At 35.0% G+C, this 20877-nt stretch overlaps 1 protein-coding gene across 1 annotated transcript; it reads left to right on the top strand.

The window, feature by feature from the left end:
* The first annotated feature begins 7700 nt into the window (after nucleotides 1-7700).
* LOC140879336 (uncharacterized) lies at nucleotides 7701-10447 on the top strand. The gene is made up of 8 exons (XM_073283013.1): nucleotides 7701-7770; nucleotides 7843-7847; nucleotides 7935-8189; nucleotides 8416-8435; nucleotides 9012-9250; nucleotides 9545-9650; nucleotides 9732-9846; nucleotides 10187-10447. Exons 1-8 carry the CDS (start codon nucleotides 7701-7703, stop codon nucleotides 10265-10267), a joined length of 891 nt encoding a protein of 296 aa, XP_073139114.1. The 3' UTR covers nucleotides 10268-10447.
* Nucleotides 10448-20877: the final 10430 nt, after the last annotated feature.

Below are 20877 nucleotides of genomic sequence, written 5' to 3'. Positions count from 1 at the left end.
GTCACACAGCATAGATATAACCTTCACATTTTTAAATGATGATAGACCCTTATTATGATGCATGATGATTACGTATGATTATGTATGCTATGTTACGTGATGATTATGATACATGTATTATAAGGACATGCATGGATATATATATATTATTTATTATGTATCTTGCATGTATTATGTGGTGCATCATTTTTATTCATGTTATTACTATGAGATAGAACGTGCTAAGCCTCTAGGCTCACTAGACTTAAATGGTGCAGGTGAGCAAGAAATAGATCTAGAGAATGTTGCTCCGACTGGTAGTGAAGACGTATGAGCTCCCGGCGGCCGGCTAGCCCGTGACCATCGCTCTAGTCAAGTTTTCAATGAATTGAATATTATTATGTTTTCCGCACATGTTTTATGATTTAATTATGAGTTTATGGAGTTTAGGTGAGAATTTTTATTGAGAGGTTGATAATGATTTTATTGCATGAGTTATACTTATTTTGTTTGCATGCAAATTCTTATTATGGATTTTTGTGGGAACATTTTTATGAAAAATTGTTTATGTTTATAATTATTTTAAAAAGTAATTATTTATTATATATATATATACGTTTTAATTATATATATATATATATATTATATTAAGTATTTTTTTCTTTATTCATTTATAGATGCATGATTTTTAAATATATTTTATATTTAGATATTTTCCTATAAAAAAAAAACTTTGAGTAGTATTAGGATGTAGTAGTCACAGAGCCATACAAGTTTGTTTAGAGGATCTCCATGACACCGCTTCTCCACCGATTGTGAACACATATCCTCTCGTAGACTTGGAGTGTTTCGTGTCAGAAATCCAATTTGCATTACAATATCCTTCTAGGACCGCAGGATATTTTGTATACACTATTTCAGAACTCGAAATGTATTTCAAATATCCAAGCACTCTCATTAATGCTTTCCAATGATCCTCACTTGGATTACTTGTGAATCGACTAAGTTTGTTTACAGTATATGCAAGATCAGGACATGTACAGTTAATTAAGTACATTAAACTTCCTATCACCCTTGCATATTCCACTTGTGAAACAGGTTCTCCTCTATGCTAAATGTGTACCCAATTCCATAGGTGTTCTAGCCGTAGGACGATTTGTGGCATTAAATCGTTCAAGAACTTTTTCTACATAATGAGTTTGGGATAACATAATTCCAGCAGATGTTCTAGAAACATTAATCACTAGAATAATATCACACAATCCCAAATCTTTCATGTCAAAATGTTGTCTCAACATTTTCTTGGTTTTCACAATCAATTCATGGTTGTTTCCCATGATTAACATGTCATCTACATAAAGGCAAAAAATTACATATGCATTTGTAGTACCTTTAATATAGACACATTTGTCACATTCATTTATTGTGAAACCATTTGACAACACTGCAGTGTCAAACTTTTGATGCCACTGTTTAGGTGCTTGTTTAAGTCCATACAATGACTTGACAAGTTTACACACCTTTTGTTCTTTTCCGGGTACAATAAACCCTTTTGGTTATTTTATATATATTTTTTCTTCCAACTCTCCATTCAAAAACGCTGTTTTAACATCCATTTGGTGTATCTCAAGATCATGCAATGCTGCAATAGCTATGAGAACACGAATGGATGTTATTCTAGAAATCGAAGAGTAGGTATCAAAGAAATCATATCATTCCTTTTGTCTAAAACCTTGAACCACTAGTCGAGCTTTATATTTATCTATAGATCCATCTTCTTTGTATTTTTTTTAAGAATCCACTTGGATCCCAAAGGTTTACATCCCGGAGGAAGATCAACCAACTCCCATGTATGATTATACATGATGAAATCTATTTTATTTTGTATGGCTTCCTTCCAAAAAGGAGCTTTAGGATTTGATAAAGTCTCTTAAAGAGTTCTTGGTTCATTATCTAACATGTATGTTAGAAAATCCGGACCAAACGACTTTTCAATTCTTACACGCTTGTTGCGTCTTGGTTCCTCGTTGTTTTGTGGAATTTCAGTTATGTTTTCATGAGTTCGCTTGTTCGAACTTATTTCTTTCAGTTCTTTACATGGAAAGATATTTTCAAAGAATACAGCATTCCTTAACTCCATAATTGTACCTTCATGTACATCGGGAATCGTTGACTTATGTACTAAAAATCGATATGCACTACTATTGTATGCATAACCAATAAATATACAGTCAACCGTTTTAGACCCAATTTTTATTTGTTTTGGCTTAGTTACTTCTACTTTTGTCAAACACCCCCACACTTTGAGGTATTGGTAAGAAGGTTTACGACCTTTCCACTGTTCATATGGTGTTTCATCTTTTTCTTTGATTGGAATCTTATTTAGAATGTGAGTTGCTGAGAGAATCGCTTCACCCCACATGTTTTGAGGTAAGCCAGAATTTATTAACAACGCGTTCATCATTTCCTTTAAGGTTTGATTCTTGTGTTCAGCAACGCCATTGGATTGAGGTGAGTAAGGGGCTGTCTTTTGATGAATGATGCCCGAATTGGAGCAAAATTCTTCAAAAGGAGCCACATACTCTCCACCTCGATCATTTCGAATCATTTTAATCTTTGAACTTCGTAAAATTTTCAATCTCAGTTTTATATTTCTTGAAAGCTTCAATTGCTTCATCTTTGCTTTTCAATAAATATACATAACAAAATCTGGTGCAATCATCAATGAATGTTATAAAGTACTTATTTTCACCTCGTGTTTGTACCATTTTTAAATCACATACATCAGTATGTATTAATTCAAGTGGCGTAGTACTTCTCGTGACATTATGAAATGGAGCTTTAACCATTTTCGCTTCAACACAAATCTCACACTTGTTTTGTGGATTTTTTTTAAACGTAGGTATTACATTTAAATTTGCAAGTTGTTGCAACGTGTTGAAGTTAACATGTCCTAGACGTTTATTCCATAAATCATAACTTTCAGAAAAGTAAGCAGAACCAACAATTTTATTCTTCGCCTCAGGGCGGATAACATTCAGTACATTCAACTTAAAGAGACCACTATCTTGGTACCCTTTATCAGCAAATACACTGAATTTTGTCAATACAAACTTTTTAGATTCAAACACCATTCTAAATCCTGTCTTGCTCAAAAGAGAACCCGAAACTAAGTTCTTTCTAATGTCTGGCACATGCAGCACATTCTTAAGCGTCACCTCTTTTTCCGAGGTCATTTTCAACACCTACTCCAACAACTTCAGACGTTGCGGAGTTTTCCATGAACAACTTTCGATCACCAACGGTGGCATATGTGAAATACATATCTTTTTTGGCACAAATGTGGCTCGTAGAGCCGGTATCGATCCACCATTCTCTTGGATCATCCACTATGTTGGTCTCACAAATAACGACACTTAAATCAATATCAAAAATTTCTAAAGGTACATACCTTTCTTCAACCATGTTGACTTGCTTTGGTTTCTGATTTTTGTTGTTTTTCTTAGGAAGATGACATTCCTTTGCCATATGATTTGGTTTGCCACAGTTGTAGCAACTTCCTTGGAAATTCTTCGCTTTCCCCTTTTGCTTTCCATCATGAAGGCGCTTCCTCTTGTGACTCGTACTAGATTCCGCCAGATTTTCTTTGGCCTCGGTTTCCACCATCTTTTTATGTGACTTGGCCTCAGTTTTTCTGTTGTCCTCGTCGATGCGAAGTCTCACAATCAGATCTTCAAGTTTCAACTCCTTACGTTTGTGCTTAAGGTAGTTCTTGAAATCTTTCTACATTGGAGGCAACTTCTCAATGATAGACGCGACTTGGAATGGTTAATTGATTTCAATCCCTTCGGCCAAAAGTCATGCAAGATGATTTGTATCTCTTGCACTTGACTCATCACAGTTTTTGAGTCTATCATTTTGAAGTCCAGAAATTTGCCAACCACGAACTTCTTGCATTTGTTGCATCGATTAGCATCTTGCCTCTTTACAAAACATCGGTGCCTTAAGGGCCCAATCCCATAATCCAAAGTTGGATTATATAAGGTGAACAATATATTGAAGTTGTTCCAATGTGGGACAAACCAAAACAAGTTTTCCCTCCAATTTATTCACCAAATTTCAAATTTGTTTCAACACTTGAGACAAGCATTTCAAGCCCATTTCAAGCTATTATTTTATTTCAACAATTCATTCAATATTTTTTCAACAAGAAAATGATCACTCAGAACAACAATAAAAATAAATATCTTAAAAACACAGGTCAAACAAAAAGTTCGAATTGGAAATATTAAATATCAAAATCTTGGTTAAAAAAAAAACAAAGATATATTCTTAAATTTATGTTCTCCCTTGATGCGGATTTAACAATATAATTGCATTACAATAAAATAAAAAATATATAAAATTATCCACAAAAGCTTATTGCAATAAGTATGTACACACATACCTGCAGGAATCGAAGGAAAGAAATAAAACAAAAGAAAACCCACCCTACCCCCAAAGGGTTCGGATCCTCTGCTGTTCTCTAAGAACAACACCTTGTACTGTTCACGCAAAACGCCACCGTTTTGCTAGCTGTGAATTTATTTTTTGTTTTTTTGTGTACGGACTAAAAGGGCATTACATTTCATTTTGATAATCACGCCACCTCCTTCATTTTGGCAATATATAAAGTTATTTTCTTTTCTTCTTGCTTATGCTTTACCATTTTTGTATGTTAATGTAAATAAAAAATTCATTTTGATATATAAACTATTAAAAAATAAATATTTATTTCTTATAATTTTAATAAGTTTTTTAAAATATATTTTAAATGTATATATGATTTCTTTAAGAGTGTGATTTTATTATTATATATTAATATAAATACAGTAAAAAAGTATAATTTATTATATTAATTAAATATTTATAAATATACAAGAAGTAAGTCAAATATTTGTTATAATATAAAATTTAAATAAATTTATTTTTTTATATTTTTTATTCATAAAATAAAATAATTTTAAAAAATAAAATGGTTATTTGAACTTATTACAAATATGAATTTGTCAATTATCAATAATTCGTATCAAAATGAATTTTATTTTGTTAATATTTTGAGAATAATTTTTTTAAAAAATAACTTTGAAGCTATTTTGAAAAAAAATGTAAACGAACCTCAAAAACAAAAGAAGAAAATAAAGTTATTGAAAAAGAAAAGCACTTTCATTTTTTAAAAAAGAAATTAACCGCACGCAACGATGACGTTTTGTGTGAACAGCATGAGGTGCTGTTCTTTGAGAACAGCAAAGGATCTCGTTCCACCCCCAAACCCGTCACTCTCGTCTCTCTCCGCGCAGCTGCGGTATTTGCCTCATATTTCCTTCATCCGCTGTCGAATCTTCGATCCGTTTGAGGGGTTTTGATGGTTGTTTCTGCCTGAATCGCGCTCTGATTCTTCGAGTTGTTGCGATGTTATCGGTTAATTCTTGCTCGTTTCAGCTGCGTTTTGAGCTTCTTCGCCGTGACGCCGCTACAAGCCCAAAAATATAAATTTTTGGCCTTCGATCTTCGGCCTGTATCTCCTTGGTCAAACGATCTCCTCGATCGGGGCGTTCATTTTAATAATTTGGTGGCCGTTTGCTGTGCCAATAGGTACGCCTTATACCAAAATGCCTTCCTGGTACAGTTGAGGTTGGATATTTTTACTGTCGATTTGTGTTGAGTTTTAGTATTGAATTGGAAAGTATACGATGATGTTCGGGAAATGTATAAAAAAACTCTCCAATATATGTATTAATCATAATAATTTGAATTTTATCAAACAGATACTATGCAGATGTATGTATCTTCCCAACCATAATTTGGAAATATATATAGTTTTTCCCTTTGTATTAGAAGATGTGATAATGTTTTCTCAAGTTGCTCGGTTTTAACTATTAGTAAAGTTGACCTTTAAGGGTTCATGTATTCTAACATAGTAAAGATATATCATTAAATCAATGTACTAAGTGAGGATAATAAATGATTACACAAAACAACATACGAACAAACTGGATGCAAAAAAATATCAGTTATTTCCTTAAATTTTTCTGTCCAATTATTGTTAGTAATGAATTATTTGAATCAAAGATGAGTATTGTCTTATTGATGTGTATTTATTAATTATTTGTTATACTCTATTACATTAGATTATTTATGTCTAAGATTTTGAATTTTTGTACTTGTATGTAAAAGAAAAATTCAGGACTTAGAGATTCATTTCATTTAAAGGCATTATCATAGACTGCTCATTGTATTTGAAGTGGTGAAGTTAATTTGTTTTTTGAATTTAAATATATTATATGCTTCTAAATGAATGGAGAAACCCTTAAATATTTTTTATGGACTTTAGGATAGTTTTTATTGGAGATGCTTTTGCAATTCTTTTTATAATGGCTTTTCTAATTCTGTATTGTCTTTGGTCTCTAGACTTATTAAGAATTTGAATATTAGGATTGATTGATTTCGACAGTGAGATTATTGTCATGATGTTATTTATTGCCTATCGTCGTATTTGACTGTTGGCATATGACGGATATTTGATGATTAATTTATGGTTTTATTCTAGCTGTCTTGTGACTAGTGAGGTTTTGAATAAGAATTTTATGTTGATGTTATTTTATATGGTATTTAGAATTTTGATATAATATTTTGCGGATGTTTTTTTTTTGTTATTAGGTTTGCCATTTTTATTTTATGTACGAAAAATTTAATTTTAGTTCATAATTAAAATATATAGATGTATTTTATTGTATTTACGCTTGATGAGCTCGAAAACGAGCCCACTTAACGATCCAGAATATGAGCTCACTAAATGAGCCAGAATACGAGCTCGCTTAATGAGCCTGAAAACGAGTCTGCTTAACGAGCCTGCTTAACGAGCCCGCTTAACGAGCCAAACTCGAGCTAGGCTCGTTTAATATGATAAATGAGCCGAGCTCGAGCCGAGCCCTAGTCAAGCCCGAGCCGATATATATTAAACAAGCCGAGCCCATAGTTGTCAAAAGCGCTAGCGCTCAGGTGTCCTGGGGCTTAAAGCGCAAAGCAAAGCGCATGCTTCACAGAAATAAAGCGCAACAAAAAAAAATTCTAAAAAAATAAAAATAAAATCAATTTATTTTTGAAAATATGAAACATGAGATATTAAATATCAAAATCATCATCATTTTTATATTTCAAGTATCAAATATTAAATTGCGAAGGCAAAGGGCAGAGGCAATGCAAGATAGAGGTGACTTGATATTGGAGTTTCCTATGCTCTATTTTTTAATAAACAGATGAGAAATCACACTTTTAATGTGCAATTTCTCCATTGTCAGAATTTATTTAAACAAAAATAACTGTTTTTCTATGAAGCGCGCTTAAAGCGCAAAAAAGCGAGAAGCACACAAAAGCGCACGCTTCATGGAAGTCGTGCGCTTTGGAGTGCACCGAAGCGCAGACCGTGCGCTTTGCGCATAAGCGAGCGCTTTTTGCGCTTTTGACAACCATGGCCGAGCCCGAGCCTTATGATAAAAGCTCGGTTCGAGCTCGAGCCGAGCCCGAGCCTTTATATATACCAAACGAGCCGAGCCTGATACTGTTTGGCTCGGCTCATTTACATCCCTAAATGCAGGTCTGACAGTGCCTTAAATGTTAGAATTGCGGATTTGAAGTGAAATGCAAGCGTTAGTCCTTTATATTTGGTTGTACACTAATTAATGGTATTTGGCTGGTATTGTTTCATCGTTTGCAAGGTTATTTTGGATGCTGGAAGTTTGCTAGAATCGGGTAAAGCAAGATTGCCTTAGTTTCAAACAGTATATAATGTCTTCTGAAATCTTCCTGATTTCGACATTTCAGAGCATGTGAGTTTTTTTCTCATACAAACAGTAGTGAATAATTCTTATTTCAATATGTTTGCATTATTGTATTTGTTTGCATCTACGTTATAGGAAAAGGATAAATTGGTGGGGGAAGTCATCCGTTATATTCTATTCAAATCTGAGCAAACTTCAGGTTGTCCTATAAAAAGGGATGAATTGACCCAACTGATTACTGGTAAATACTATAGGCAAAGAAATTTGCCTGCTTTCGTGATCAATGAGGCAAAAGCTAAACTCTCCTTGATATTCGGGTACGAAATGCGAGAGCTTCAGCGGTCACGACCTTCAGTTTCAGCTAATCCAGTCCGTGCTTCACACAACAGGGTAAGTTTTTTATGACATGTTTTCGTGTTGGTTTTTGTGAATGCAATTGTCTGTATTAATTAATGTATGTATTAATTAATGTCAATGGGTTTGTGGAAACTTGAAATTGTATGATTAAGATTCTGTCAATTTTGGGCTTATATTTTTTTAAGGGACGTAAGATTTGTTAACATTTTGTTGGTTGAATGGTTGTTGGGCCAGCATTTTTTTCTGTGTTTGTTTTTAGTGTTGGAATTTAACTGAATTGTGAAAAATTCACAAATTTTCAGGATGACCAATGCCTTCATCGAAAAGAGAGAACGAGTAATCAGAACCCCAAAGATAAGCAATGTCCCTATATCAATACTTCTGTAGTTTCTTGAGGCATCTCAATGTCTTCAATCATACATAAACAGCACGATACCAAACTAAGAATGTAAAAGCAATTGAAAATGCAGAACAATTATGTACCAATCATAAACCAAATTTCACCAAGATTTGAAATGCATTTGGACTCAACTTCTCCAACAAATCAAAGATACTGAATCTGGTTGGACACTACTGTATCTAGATCTTGATAAGTTAATTTAATTTGCAATACACAAGAATTTGCTCTCCATGATATTCGATAATTTTGTCAAAAACCCGTCTCCTAAGTGTACATACATAAATTAAAAATGGAACACGCATGAGCCTAGAAGTATTTTGTTATTTTTTTTCAAAAAAATATTATCCATTCATTCTGTTGAAACAAAAATCTGCAGTTCAGTTTCAGAAAAATATCTGTCATTTTGGATTGTTGAAAAAATTTGGTTGAATTGGTTTTGCATAATTTGGTTCAAGCGAAAGCAGAATCAACCAACTGCCTCCTAATTTTCAGTTCTTTCAACACTTGCAAATGCTGTGTTTTAATAGTTTCTTCAATGCAGCAATATCTGATGCGAAATCATACATAATCATGAGTCAAATACCCCCTGATATCTACAGAAAGTTTGTGGAGGATGCAAACTCAACACATTTGACAGGTTTCACTTTTGTGGTCGTTGGTATCATTCATTTAGCATGTGGCAGAGTGGCAGAAGGTTCACATGTTTTCTGGATTCTCAGCTTTAGGTTCCACAATAATTTGCAGCATGCTTTATTTGTTAATGTACTGCCTTTTCGTCAATTTCGGAAAAACAATGCACATCAAACTTAAGTCAATTCTCGTTTATGCATATGGATAAAATTTTGTGAACTCACATTATTAAAATGATGAAATTGAGACTGAGTGACTGATGGGGTCATGATTTTGAACTTAAGATATTATAAATTCTTCTTAATTTGTCAATCTAAGATTGCCTTGAAAACTGTTGTGTTGTCTCTAATTCTCCAAGAAAATCTCTGGCATCATCTGAGACGAATGGGTTTGCAAGAAAATCAGGAAAACCATCCGAACTTTGGAAATACCAAACAGGCACTAGAAGCGCTTGTCCAACAAAGGTGTGTTTCTTACTGTATTTATTGGGGGATTTGATTGGCCAAACATTATAACATCTGATCTTAGTGTACCTTATGAATCAGATATTTGCAGAAAGAAAAAGTGAATGGCCCTGAAGGCAACACTGTGTACTATGAGCTTGCGGAGAGAGCTCTTGAAACATCAACTAATGACAAAGTCAAGGAATACATATCTCAGGTTCTGTTTGATGTTATTCTTTTTTGTGACATGGTTCTATCATATCGTTATCTCCTCCATTAAAAATTTACAATCCGTATTTGCTATACACTATAGTTTTGAACCAAAGCATGTCACTTTTGCTTGGTGATCATTCATTGCTATTACTCTCCAGCTTTCGTCTATGCTATCCTAACCCCTTACTGGATCCAAGAGAACAAACTAACTAATCTGTTTCCTCTCTGAATCTTTGTTAACTGTTGTTACATACTTGCATTGATTCTTTCTTGGCATTTGAAAATTTTCCCCATCGCACTTTTCATGTTAATGTTCTAAAAACACAATGGCTTTTTCATGGCAGATTGTGCAAAAAGACGGCAACCCAATGGAGGCTGATTTATTTTCTTTATTTGCTTCGTCCAGTTACAAAGTTTTTGGCTGACGATGGCAAACTATGAAATTGATGAGTTGCATGCTGATGGGTTTTGATGCGTCTGTCATTTTAGGACTAGGAGGTTGTATTCTAAACATGACTATTCCCAGTTAAGATATGTTAGGAAATAATGGTTGCACATAAACAGTTTGAGGTGTTGTCACAAGGTGTTGACAACACCTACTATAACACCTTGAGTAATTTGCAGCGGAAAATAATTTTAAGTGTGTATAAAAAATAAGCAATCAAATAAATAGACTCAAATAAATTAAGCAAGAGTATAAAATACTCTTGCAGCGCCTCAGGGCAAAACTTTACTAGAAAACTTTCAAAGAGTTTTACAAACCTTAAAACTAGTGATTATTGTAAAATTCAATTTCTCAAAACAAGTGAGAAATAAAGAATAAAAGTTCTCCTAAAAATTCTATATGGAATAGAATAACAAAAAACATAGTAAGGAGAAAAACTCTTGAAGCCAAAACACGTGAGATGTAAATACCCTTCGATCAATAATCTTCGAGTGTTCTTCACGGCTTCAAGCAACCACGACCGTGACAAGCTTCAGAGATTCTCCCGTATGTATCTGTAGCTCTCTCTCCGTCTTTCTACACGGTCTCTCTCTAATCTTATATATATATGCAAAGAATTCTTCTTCAATATATTTCCTTGTAGGCGTAGGATTCCTTTTATTTGATCATATCAAATCTACGTAAAGAAAGATAAATATTAGATATGCTAAATATTCTAATCAGCTTATTAATATCTCAAGTAGGAAATAAAATACTTAAATAAAGATTACTTCATGTCCAAGAAAGGCAAAAGATATTAAATAAAATCTTTTTCAAAAATAGGATGATTTTAAGGAATAAAATATTCCTTTCAATCTCCTCCTTTTTGCCTTTCTGGACAAAACACAACGAAACTCCCCCTTAATCAAAACTCCCCCTGAATAGATTCTCCCCCTAAGTATAAGCAGAGGTGTTGTCATAAGATGTTGGCAACATCTAGCTATGACACCTCAAATCAGAAAACATAAGTGCAAGGAGAACTAATCATACGAAACAACAGAACAAACACCAAAACAGTTTTGATTAGGGTCAGAGCAAATTAGAACAAAAACAAAAACTAGACAAATAAAAAAAACTAGCAAAACAATTAAAACTGATTGCTCTCTTCTGCTTCACTTTCTTCTCCCCCTTTTTGTTCAGAAGGGCCAGCTTCGCTTAGTAGAGATTCATAGTGAGCCTTTAACCCTTCATAATAGGCTAGATCAGCCTTCGCTTGTGCAATCTTCTGCTCAGCATGCACCAATTGAGCTTGTATGAAAGCAGGATCAACATCATGAGCAGTAGAGGGGGGTACAAAAACAGTAGTGGCAGAGGAGGTGTTGGCAGCACCTGCCATGACACCTGCATAATCAGCAGTCTCAGACCAGGGAAGATCTATCTTCCTATTTCCTTTGAGCAATGCCGGTGCGATCTTTATCAATTCCTCAGGGTTAATAAGAACTTCATCATCATCCTTCTCTATCTCTTGGGACAGTAGCATAGAATAGATGAGTGATGAATAAGGCAGCTTCAAGGTGGGTTGAGAGCAATCGGCAAAGGCCAAGACTGTGTCAAACACGAGTCGGCCATAGTTGAATGCAATACCAGTACCAATAGCATACAAGACAGGGGCTTGATGCTTGGTAACCACACTTGAATTTCCGGATGGAGTCCAAGTCTTCACAGCAGTTTTATGGAGAACAGAGTAAAAAAAAGTGAGCTTGGCTGCTGGAAATTTCTTAGGATGAGCTAGGTACACAGTGACATGTCCCCCAGTGATGACAAATATCATCTCATCCATCGTAGGCAGAGCAGCATCATCTGAGGCAGGATTCTGAAGAAATCCATTTATAATAGCAGGACTGAAAGAGAAGATTTGTCCACGCACATAGACTTTCCCATACTTCATGTACCGTGGATCCTTCACAGCCTCAGTGATATTACAGTAGAACTCACGCACAAGCTCTCTGCAATATGGACCAGCAGTAGTAACGGTGGACAGTATGTTCCTTACCTCGAAAAATCTCACCATGTTCTGAGCTCCATAGCTCTCAATATCAATGTTATGTTCTTCCCAGAATTCACGATTAGCATACTTCTCCCAGTAATTAGCAATCTCCTTGGAGTAAAACGTAGATGAATAGGATGAGTTTACCAGGGACTTTATCAGCAGCCTTCTTGGTTTTTGATTTCTTCATCTTAGCCATGAACTGGGCTATTGAAATCTCCTCATCATCAGATAGAACAGGAGGAGCAGTAGATGATGGTCCCTCAGGAACAGGAACATCTGTCTGAGCAGCAGTAGAAGGAATTTCTGATTCAGCGAAATCACTGTTAGAAGACGAATTCCCCTTTGAAGTTTCTTCAGATTCAAACGGAACGGGAATATTTTGAACAGTGGGTTCCATGGCACTCGCCTTTCCCCTTTTTCGATGTACCAATTTAAAGTCTTCATCTGAGTTTGCATCACCAGACGAGAATTCGGTGTCCACGAGAGAAGGTCTAGATGGTTGACCCTTTCCTCGAAATCTCTTTGATGCAGTGTAATCTGGTTTTAGCCAGCTTGTCTCTTTGATCTACGGGTTAAGGGTTTCGTAGGAAACACTTTATTCAGTACGGACATATCAGGAAAATTTTCCGCATCGATCTCATTGCCTGGCTTTCCTGGAGCGATGGAGTCCAAAGGCACTGGTTCTTCAGCAACAGGGATCAACGCTTGTTCAACCACAGGGTGTGGTGATGTAGGTGCTGTAACACCTTCCGTAGCATCTTCTGAATATCCCATCTCAGAACGAATATCTTGGGGATCAAAACCCTTTCCTGCCATGAAAATGCGTGAGGATAAAATATTGAGAATGGAATAGGGCAATATTAATCGGAGAGTATTGAGAATAAGGGAATTCGGGATGAAAATAAGGAAATAAAATATTTCCAAAAGAAGATAAAAACACAGATATATAATCCCTCAAACCTTTTCCTATTCTAACTTGGATTCTGTAGGCCCCCAACGGTAACAAAATCTCAACGGTTACTATGAGAAAAACGGTAACAAATCCGACTTAATTAGGCAATAAATCCCTTTGATTTCCTCCGATAATATTGGCCCAAATATTTCACCAAATCTTTCCAATTTTAACTCCTCTTCAGAATATAACACCACTGAAACAAAATCCAATCACATTCAAATTCAAAAATTCAGAGGATATGACAAAAATCACAAATTTTGTTCGATCGGAATTCATAACTTTTTGGCCAAAGATATTCACATATCAAAATATGCATGTCCTAATTATGTCTAAAACAAAATGCGACATAAACCTAAAATGCAATTATGTGCACAAATAATATGTTGACAAGCGAGGTGTTATCCACGATGTTGGCAACATCTTCCAACAACACTTCAGGATTAAAAAAAATTTATTTCCAGATAGCCATTAAATTCATTATTACAGAAGTGCTAGCCTGCACACTAAAGGAACGATCTTCAATGGACCCCTTTAGGTAGCTTTTTCCATTTGCTTCTGTTTTTCAATCAAATTTGATGATTGAGATGATCTTATTTAACCATTTTGTTATTTTGAGTTTCTGAATTTGCGAAATCACTTTTCACTTGGGACGGGATCATGGAATACACGAACATCCCTCCACTACTTCGTGATTTAGTCAGAACTTTTCTTCAATTAAATCTCATTAAACTGTAAAACAATTTGCAAAGAATCCTGAGTGAAAACTGGTCAATGATTACAAAGTATCAAACACTTCACAAAACAAAGTGTATGCATGAATGCAACATGCCTAATGATCCTAAAGATGCACATGCATGAAAAGGTGTTGTCACAGGGTGTTGGCAACACTCATGACAACATCTAAGTTCTGTCTATAATGCACACATACTGAGAGACTTCCTTAGACTGGAAAATTTCTCGAAATCCAAAGCTTTTGTGAATATATCAGCTAATTGGTTATTAGTTCCAACAAACTCAATTAAGATTATGCTTTTCTCGACCAAACCTCGAATGAAGTGATGTCTAATGTCAATGTGTTTGGTTCGAGAGTGTTGTATTGGATTTTTGGATATATCAATGGCACTAGAATTATCACAGTACACAATAGGAGTATCACTCTTAATTCCATAATCATTCAACATTTGATTCATCCATAGGAGTTGACAGCAACAACTACCAACAGCAACATACTCAGACTCGGCAGTAGAGAGTGAAACACAGTTTTGTTTCTTACTGTACCATGACACTAAGTTATTCCCCAAATAGAAACATCCTCCCGAAGTACTCTTCCTCTCATCTAAATCCCCAGCCCAATCAGCATCACTAAACGCTACCAAATTCGAATTGGTTTCTTTAGTGTACCACAAACCCAAATTCAAAGTTCCAGCCACATACTTCAGTATACGTTTTACGGTCTTTAGGTGAGTGATTTTTGGGTTAGACTGGTATCTAGCACACAAACAAACACTATACATGATATCTGGTCTAGTAGCACTCAAATACAAAAGACTACCAATCATGCTTCTATAGAGGGTGTTGTCAACACCTTCGGCAACATCCTCCCTAGATAGCTTTTCATTAGACCCCATAGGTGTGCGCATGTGCTTAGTGTTATCATTCAGAAACTTCTTCACGAGATTTTTAGCATACTTGCTTTGACACAGAAATATACCATCATGCATTTGTTTTACTTGCAAGCCCAAGAAGTAAGTTAACTCTCCAACCATGCTCATCTCAAATGTAGAAGACATGCACTTCACAAAATTATCAACTAGTTTATCATTTGAAGCACAAAATATTATATCATCCACATAAATTTGGCAACTTAAGATATTACCTTGAGACTTTTGCACAAACAAGGTCTTATCAACCTCACCTCTTTTGAAACCAATATTGAGCAAGTACTCAGTAAGTCTCCCATACCATGCACGTGGTGCTTGCTTCAATCTATACAATGCCTTTTTCAACTTATATACATAGTCAAGATGATTTGGATCCTCAAAACCCTTAGGTTGTTTCACATAGACTTCTTCATTGAGGATCCCATTTAAAAAGACACTTTTTACATCCATTTGAAAAAGTTTCATTCCCATGTAACATGAAATAGCAAGAAAAAGTCGGACAGACTCAATGCGGGCTACATGAGCAAAGGTTTCATCAAAATCCACCCCTTCAACCTGTGTATACCCTTGAGCTACCAACCTAGCTTTATTTCTAATGATGTTTCCCGACTCATCAGTTTTATTTTTGAAAATCCATTTAGTTCCTATGACATTTCCATGAGCAGGACACGGTACTAGGTACCAAACATCATTCCTCACAAATTGTTCTAACTCTTCGTGCATAGCATTGACCCAAAATTCATCTTTTAATGCTTCTTCAACCTTTTTGGGTTCAATGTTTGACACGAAACAGGAAAAACGTACCTGAGAATACGTAGAACTTATGCATAACAAACCTGCCATCTTTCGATAATCTACTTTCTCTTTCCTTCGAGTTTGCAAGTCTCCATGCACATCTCCAATAACCTGTGAGGTTGGGTGATTCTTCTGAATTCTGCTTGGAACATTCTTTCCAGTTTCATTTACCTCACTATTTTCATCAATATTCTCATCAGTAGTTTTTTCAACTATTGATTCTGGATTTTCTGTAGAAGGTGTTTTCGGAGGTGTTGGCAACACTCCTTTGATAACATCTATATTTCCAGAATTATCCAGCAGATCATCAACATCATCCTCAGCTGTTTTCTTCTTTAGATCTGCAGAATCATCAAAAACAACATTAATTGACTAAAAAATAGTCCTTGTTCTCAAGTTATACATCCTATAAGCTCGGCTATTTGATGAATATACTAAGAACATGCACTTATCACTCTTTGCATCAAATTTAGCAAGATGATCTCTATCATTCAAAACGTGACATACACATCCAAAAACATGAAAATATTTAAGGTTTGACCTCTTTCCCATGAGAATTTCATAGGAGGTCATAGTAGTACCATTCCTCAAATAGACTCTATTTGAAATATGACATGCAGTATTCAAGGCTTCAGCCCAAAAACGTTTTGAAATATTTTTAGAACTTAGCATCACTCTTGCCATTTCTTGCAAAGTCCTATTTTTCCTTTCGGCAATCCCATTTTGTTGTGGAGTTTTAGGGGCAGAAAATTCATGAGAAATACCTTTCTTATCACACAAGCTAGCAAAAGAAGAGTTTTCGAACTCCTTACCATGATCAGTACGAATTCTGATTACCTTCAGATTGTATAGGTTCGAAATCTTAGTGAGCAGCTTCTTGAATGCATCATATGTGTCCGATTTTTCTCTCAGAAAGTTTATCCAAGTATATCGTGAAAAATCATCCACACAAACAAAAGAGTATTTCTTACCACCAAAACTTTCAACATCCATTGGACCCATCAAGTCCATATGTAAAAGTTCAAGGCAGCGTGTTGTCACAGATGTTGGCAACACCTCGTGTGACACCTAGTCTGCTTCCCTTTCTGACATGCTTCACACACAAATGGAATACCAGATTTTAAGTTAGGCATACCTCTCACAACATCTAACTTACTCAAGTTCTTTAATGTCTTGAAATTTGCATGACCCAAATTTTGATGCCATAAATCAAACTCATTAACTTTGGTGTGTCTACAGCCATCTCTTCTCCGAGTTGATAGCAGTTGTCGGATGACCTAGTACCTGTCATGACACAGAGATTTGATTCATCAAAAACTTTGCATAATTTCTTATCAAATTTCACATGCAAATTATCATAACAAAGTTGGCTTATGCTTATTAGATTCGCGGTTAATCCTTCAACATGAAGCACATTGCGAAGCTTGGGTAGACCAGCAACATTCAGAGTCCCTTTTCCGACAACGTTTCCCTTTGAACCTCCTCCATAGGTTACTTTTCCACTTTTCTGTTCAACATAATCAGAGAGAAACTTCTTGAAACCTGTCATGTGACGAGAGATACCGCTATCAAAGTACCATGCACCTGAAACATTAGTTCTCAAAGCAGTATAAATCATATGACATTGAATATCAGCTTTTGGTACCTAAATCTTTCTTACATAAGATCTGTTTCTAGGGATGTTGTGGGGAGGTGTTGGCAACACCTTAGGCAACACCTTAGATGCAGATCTATATCTGTAGTCTTCCTGCAGCTTAAAACAGTATGGTTTAATGTGACCAGGTCTATGACAGTAGTGACAAATGTACTTACGTTTCCCTCTAGACTTTGAAGGGGCAGTAGGCTGTGGCTTTGATTTTGGAAGATCAACTGGTAAGGCCTTTTTGCTTGAGCTTTCTGTACTGCTACTTTCCTTGACAAACACAGGCCCTTTCGAACTTTCTCCAATCTCAAATATGCTGTTTTCAAAACCTAAACCAGCCGTACCATCTCTTCCCATCATGAGTAGAGAATCAAGCTTAGAGGTGCTTGAGTTGAACTTAGCCAATGTAGCTTTTGCCTTTCCGAGTTCTTCCTTCATTTGACTTAACTCGATGTCTTTCTTACTCAGCATGACTTCCAGCCTTGACACATCAGCCTTTAAATCAGAATTTTCCTTTGAAAGGATAGTATTCACTTTATTTCTTTCGATCCAATCAGTATGTAATTCTTCAAACATCATCCGAGCTTCTTCTATAGACATTGTCTCTTCACCTGTATCATTATCACACATATTATCAGTAATGGAGGAATTCAAACAAACTGACCTTTGGGAGATGTTGCGGCCAGGTGTGGCAACACCTGCGGCAACACCTAAAGGGTTTACTTAATTTCTTCTTGCTATCCAATAATACAGATAAGGCAGTGTGACTCTCTTAATCTTCATGTTCTTCTTCTTCTGACTCCTCATCACTTAAAGATGTGTTCATCCCTTTCCTAAGCGTGTTGGCACACTCGTTTGCATAGTGTCCAAATCCTTGACATGCATGACATTGAACAGTGTCCAACTTCTTTGGAACAACCTTCTTTTTTCCTTCCGACGTAATTCGAGGCTTAGGAGTATCAGTAGGCTTCCTTGGTGACTGTTCTGGTCCATTAATCATTAGGGGCTTGTTGGAGAACATTGGAGCCTTGAGTTTTTGATCCGTCTTTCTTGACTCTTTCATCCTCTTCAAATAATCATTGAATTTCCTAGTCATGAGAGAGATCGAATCATCTTCTAAATCAGATTGATGAACTTCTTGATGAAATTGAATATATTCCTCATATGAAGGCTTTGAAGCTTGAAGAGCTATTGAATTTCCTTTATCCTTCTCTTGCTCTTTTTTGTTCATCTCAAAAACTTAAAGAATGCTTATCAGTTCAGTCATCTTCATCTTTGAAGTGTCTTTTACTTCTTCAAGCGTCCAAATCTTCCCATTGAATCTTTTAGGCAAGGAACGAAGAACCTTGTTCACCATGGCTTCACTAGAAATAGGTCCTCCAAGAGCATGCGTCTCTGTAGATATCTCCCTAAGTTTTTTTTTATCATAATCAGCAATAGTCTCATTCTCATCCATCCTGATATTTTCAAATCTTGTGTTTAACAGTCTCAATCTTGTTCTTCTCATGCTATCAATTCCTTCACAGTGTTCTTGAAGAGCATCCCATGCATCCTTAGCAATAGTGCAGTCAGATATGATCCCATACATCCTCATATCTACAGTTGCAAAAATTGCATTGAGTGCTTTAGCATTGTAGCTTGAACTTTGTGTTTCCTCGGTAGTCCAAGTCTCTTCTTTCTTGATGATATAGTCTCCATCTTCATCTTGCGTCGTTGGAGGAGTCCAACCAGTCAGAATACTTTTCCAAGCACGAACATCCATAGCCTTAATAGTATATCGCATCTTATTCTTCCATAGTGCATAATTCGTGCCATCAAGAATTGGAGGTTTCAAGAACGAGTTCGCAACAGACGATGAGTCCATATTTTTCCTGTAATAAAATAAGCAAACCAAGATCAGTTCTTAGTGTATCAAGAAGATGGCTCTGATACCACTTGTTAGGAAATAATGGTTGCACATAAACAGTTTGAGGTGTTGTCACAAAGTGTTGACAAAACCTACTATAACACCTTGAGTAATTTGCAGCGGAAAATAATTTTAAGCGTGTATAAAAAATAAGCAACCAAATAAATATACTCAAATAAATTAAGCAAGAGTATAAAATACTCTTGCAGCGCCTCAGGGCAAAACTTCACTAGAAAACTTTTAAAGAGTTTTACAAACCCTAAAACTAGTGATTATTGTAAAATTTAATTTCTCAAAACAAGTGAGAAATAAAAAATAAAAGTTCTCCTAAAAATTCTATATGGAATAGAATAACTAAAAACATAGTAAGGAGAAAAACTCTTGAAGCCAAAATACGTGAGATGTAAACACCCTTCGATCAATAATCTTCGAGTGTTCTTCACGGCTTCAAGCAACCACGACCGTGACAAGCTTCAGAGATTCTCCCGTATGATCTGTAGCTCTCTCTCCGTCTGTCTACACGGTCTCTCTCTAATCTTATATATATATGCAAAGAATTCTTCTTCAATATATTTTCTTGTAGGCGTAGGATTCCTTTTATTTGATCATATCAAATCTACATAAAGAAAGATAAATATTAGATATGATAAATATTCTAATCAGCTTATCAATATCTCAAGTAGGAAATAAAATACTTAAATAAAGATTACTTCATGTCCAAGAAAGGCAAAAGATATTAAATAAAATCTTTTTCAAAAATAGGATGATTTTAAGGAACAAAATATTCCTTTCAAGATATATTGGTATGATGTTTGGTTGGACAACTATTTAATAAAAATCGGATTATTTGTATTTACTTGTCAAAATTTTAAAATATTAATTTATCCTATCATCTTCAAATTAATACAAAAATTAATTAACATAAAAAATTTACTAATACATTAGTCTAACTAGTCATCGTGTAAAGTTTTTATTTTTTAGTTAAAAATATACACAATTAAAAAAAAATTAGCATGTTGAAAAATATGTGAGTTTGTGGGTTCGTGGCATTGAACTTGTGTTTGGATATTAAAAAATGGTTATGTTGGTTTTTAAGAAGAGTAAAATAAAATATTAATATTTAAATACCAAATATGTTCATTAATATCAAGTGTATTTATGTCCACACACATTTATAACCAAAAGTAGTTATTTTAAGGGGTGGAGGTAGGGATGGCAATGGGTCGGGTTCCGCATCAAACCTGCCCCGGTGGGGCGGGTATAGACCCGCCTAAACGGGTCCACCAAACCCGAAACCCGCCCCAGACCCGCCCCGCCATGTATATATGTATATATAAATTTAAAATGTACATGTATATATATAAATATAAAATATATATGTAATATTAATAATATATAATCATATTTTTATACTAAATAATTAATAGTTTATCCATAATTTTAGTGTATAATATTATTGGATTGAAATCAATTTATTTTATTATGATAGATTTAGTATAAAAATGTATCATTATAATATTTTTTTGTTAATAATTATTAATTAATTACAAATTGATCAAAATATTTTTTTTGTTTTAAATACTATCAATATGTATTTGAAAT

The sequence above is a fragment of the Henckelia pumila genome, chromosome 2 (assembly GCF_033568475.1).
Source record: "Henckelia pumila isolate YLH828 chromosome 2, ASM3356847v2, whole genome shotgun sequence".
Classification (NCBI taxonomy): domain Eukaryota; kingdom Viridiplantae; phylum Streptophyta; class Magnoliopsida; order Lamiales; family Gesneriaceae; genus Henckelia; species Henckelia pumila.
This window is presented reverse-complemented; position numbering and strand designations above follow the sequence as displayed.

What these genes read in the sequence shown, in the direction of transcription:
- LOC140879336 (XM_073283013.1), top strand. Translation starts at nt 7,701, where the DNA reads ATGGTATTTGGCTGGTATTGTTTCATCGTTTGCAAGGTTATTTTGGAT. An exon ending in ATGTGGCAGAGTGGCAGAAG is followed by an intron (nt 9,251 to 9,544) that starts GTTCACATGTTT and finishes TAATTCTCCAAG; the next exon opens with AAAATCTCTGGCATCATCTG. An exon ending in TCAAGGAATACATATCTCAG is followed by an intron (nt 9,847 to 10,186) that starts GTTCTGTTTGAT and finishes TTTTCATGGCAG; the next exon opens with ATTGTGCAAAAAGACGGCAA.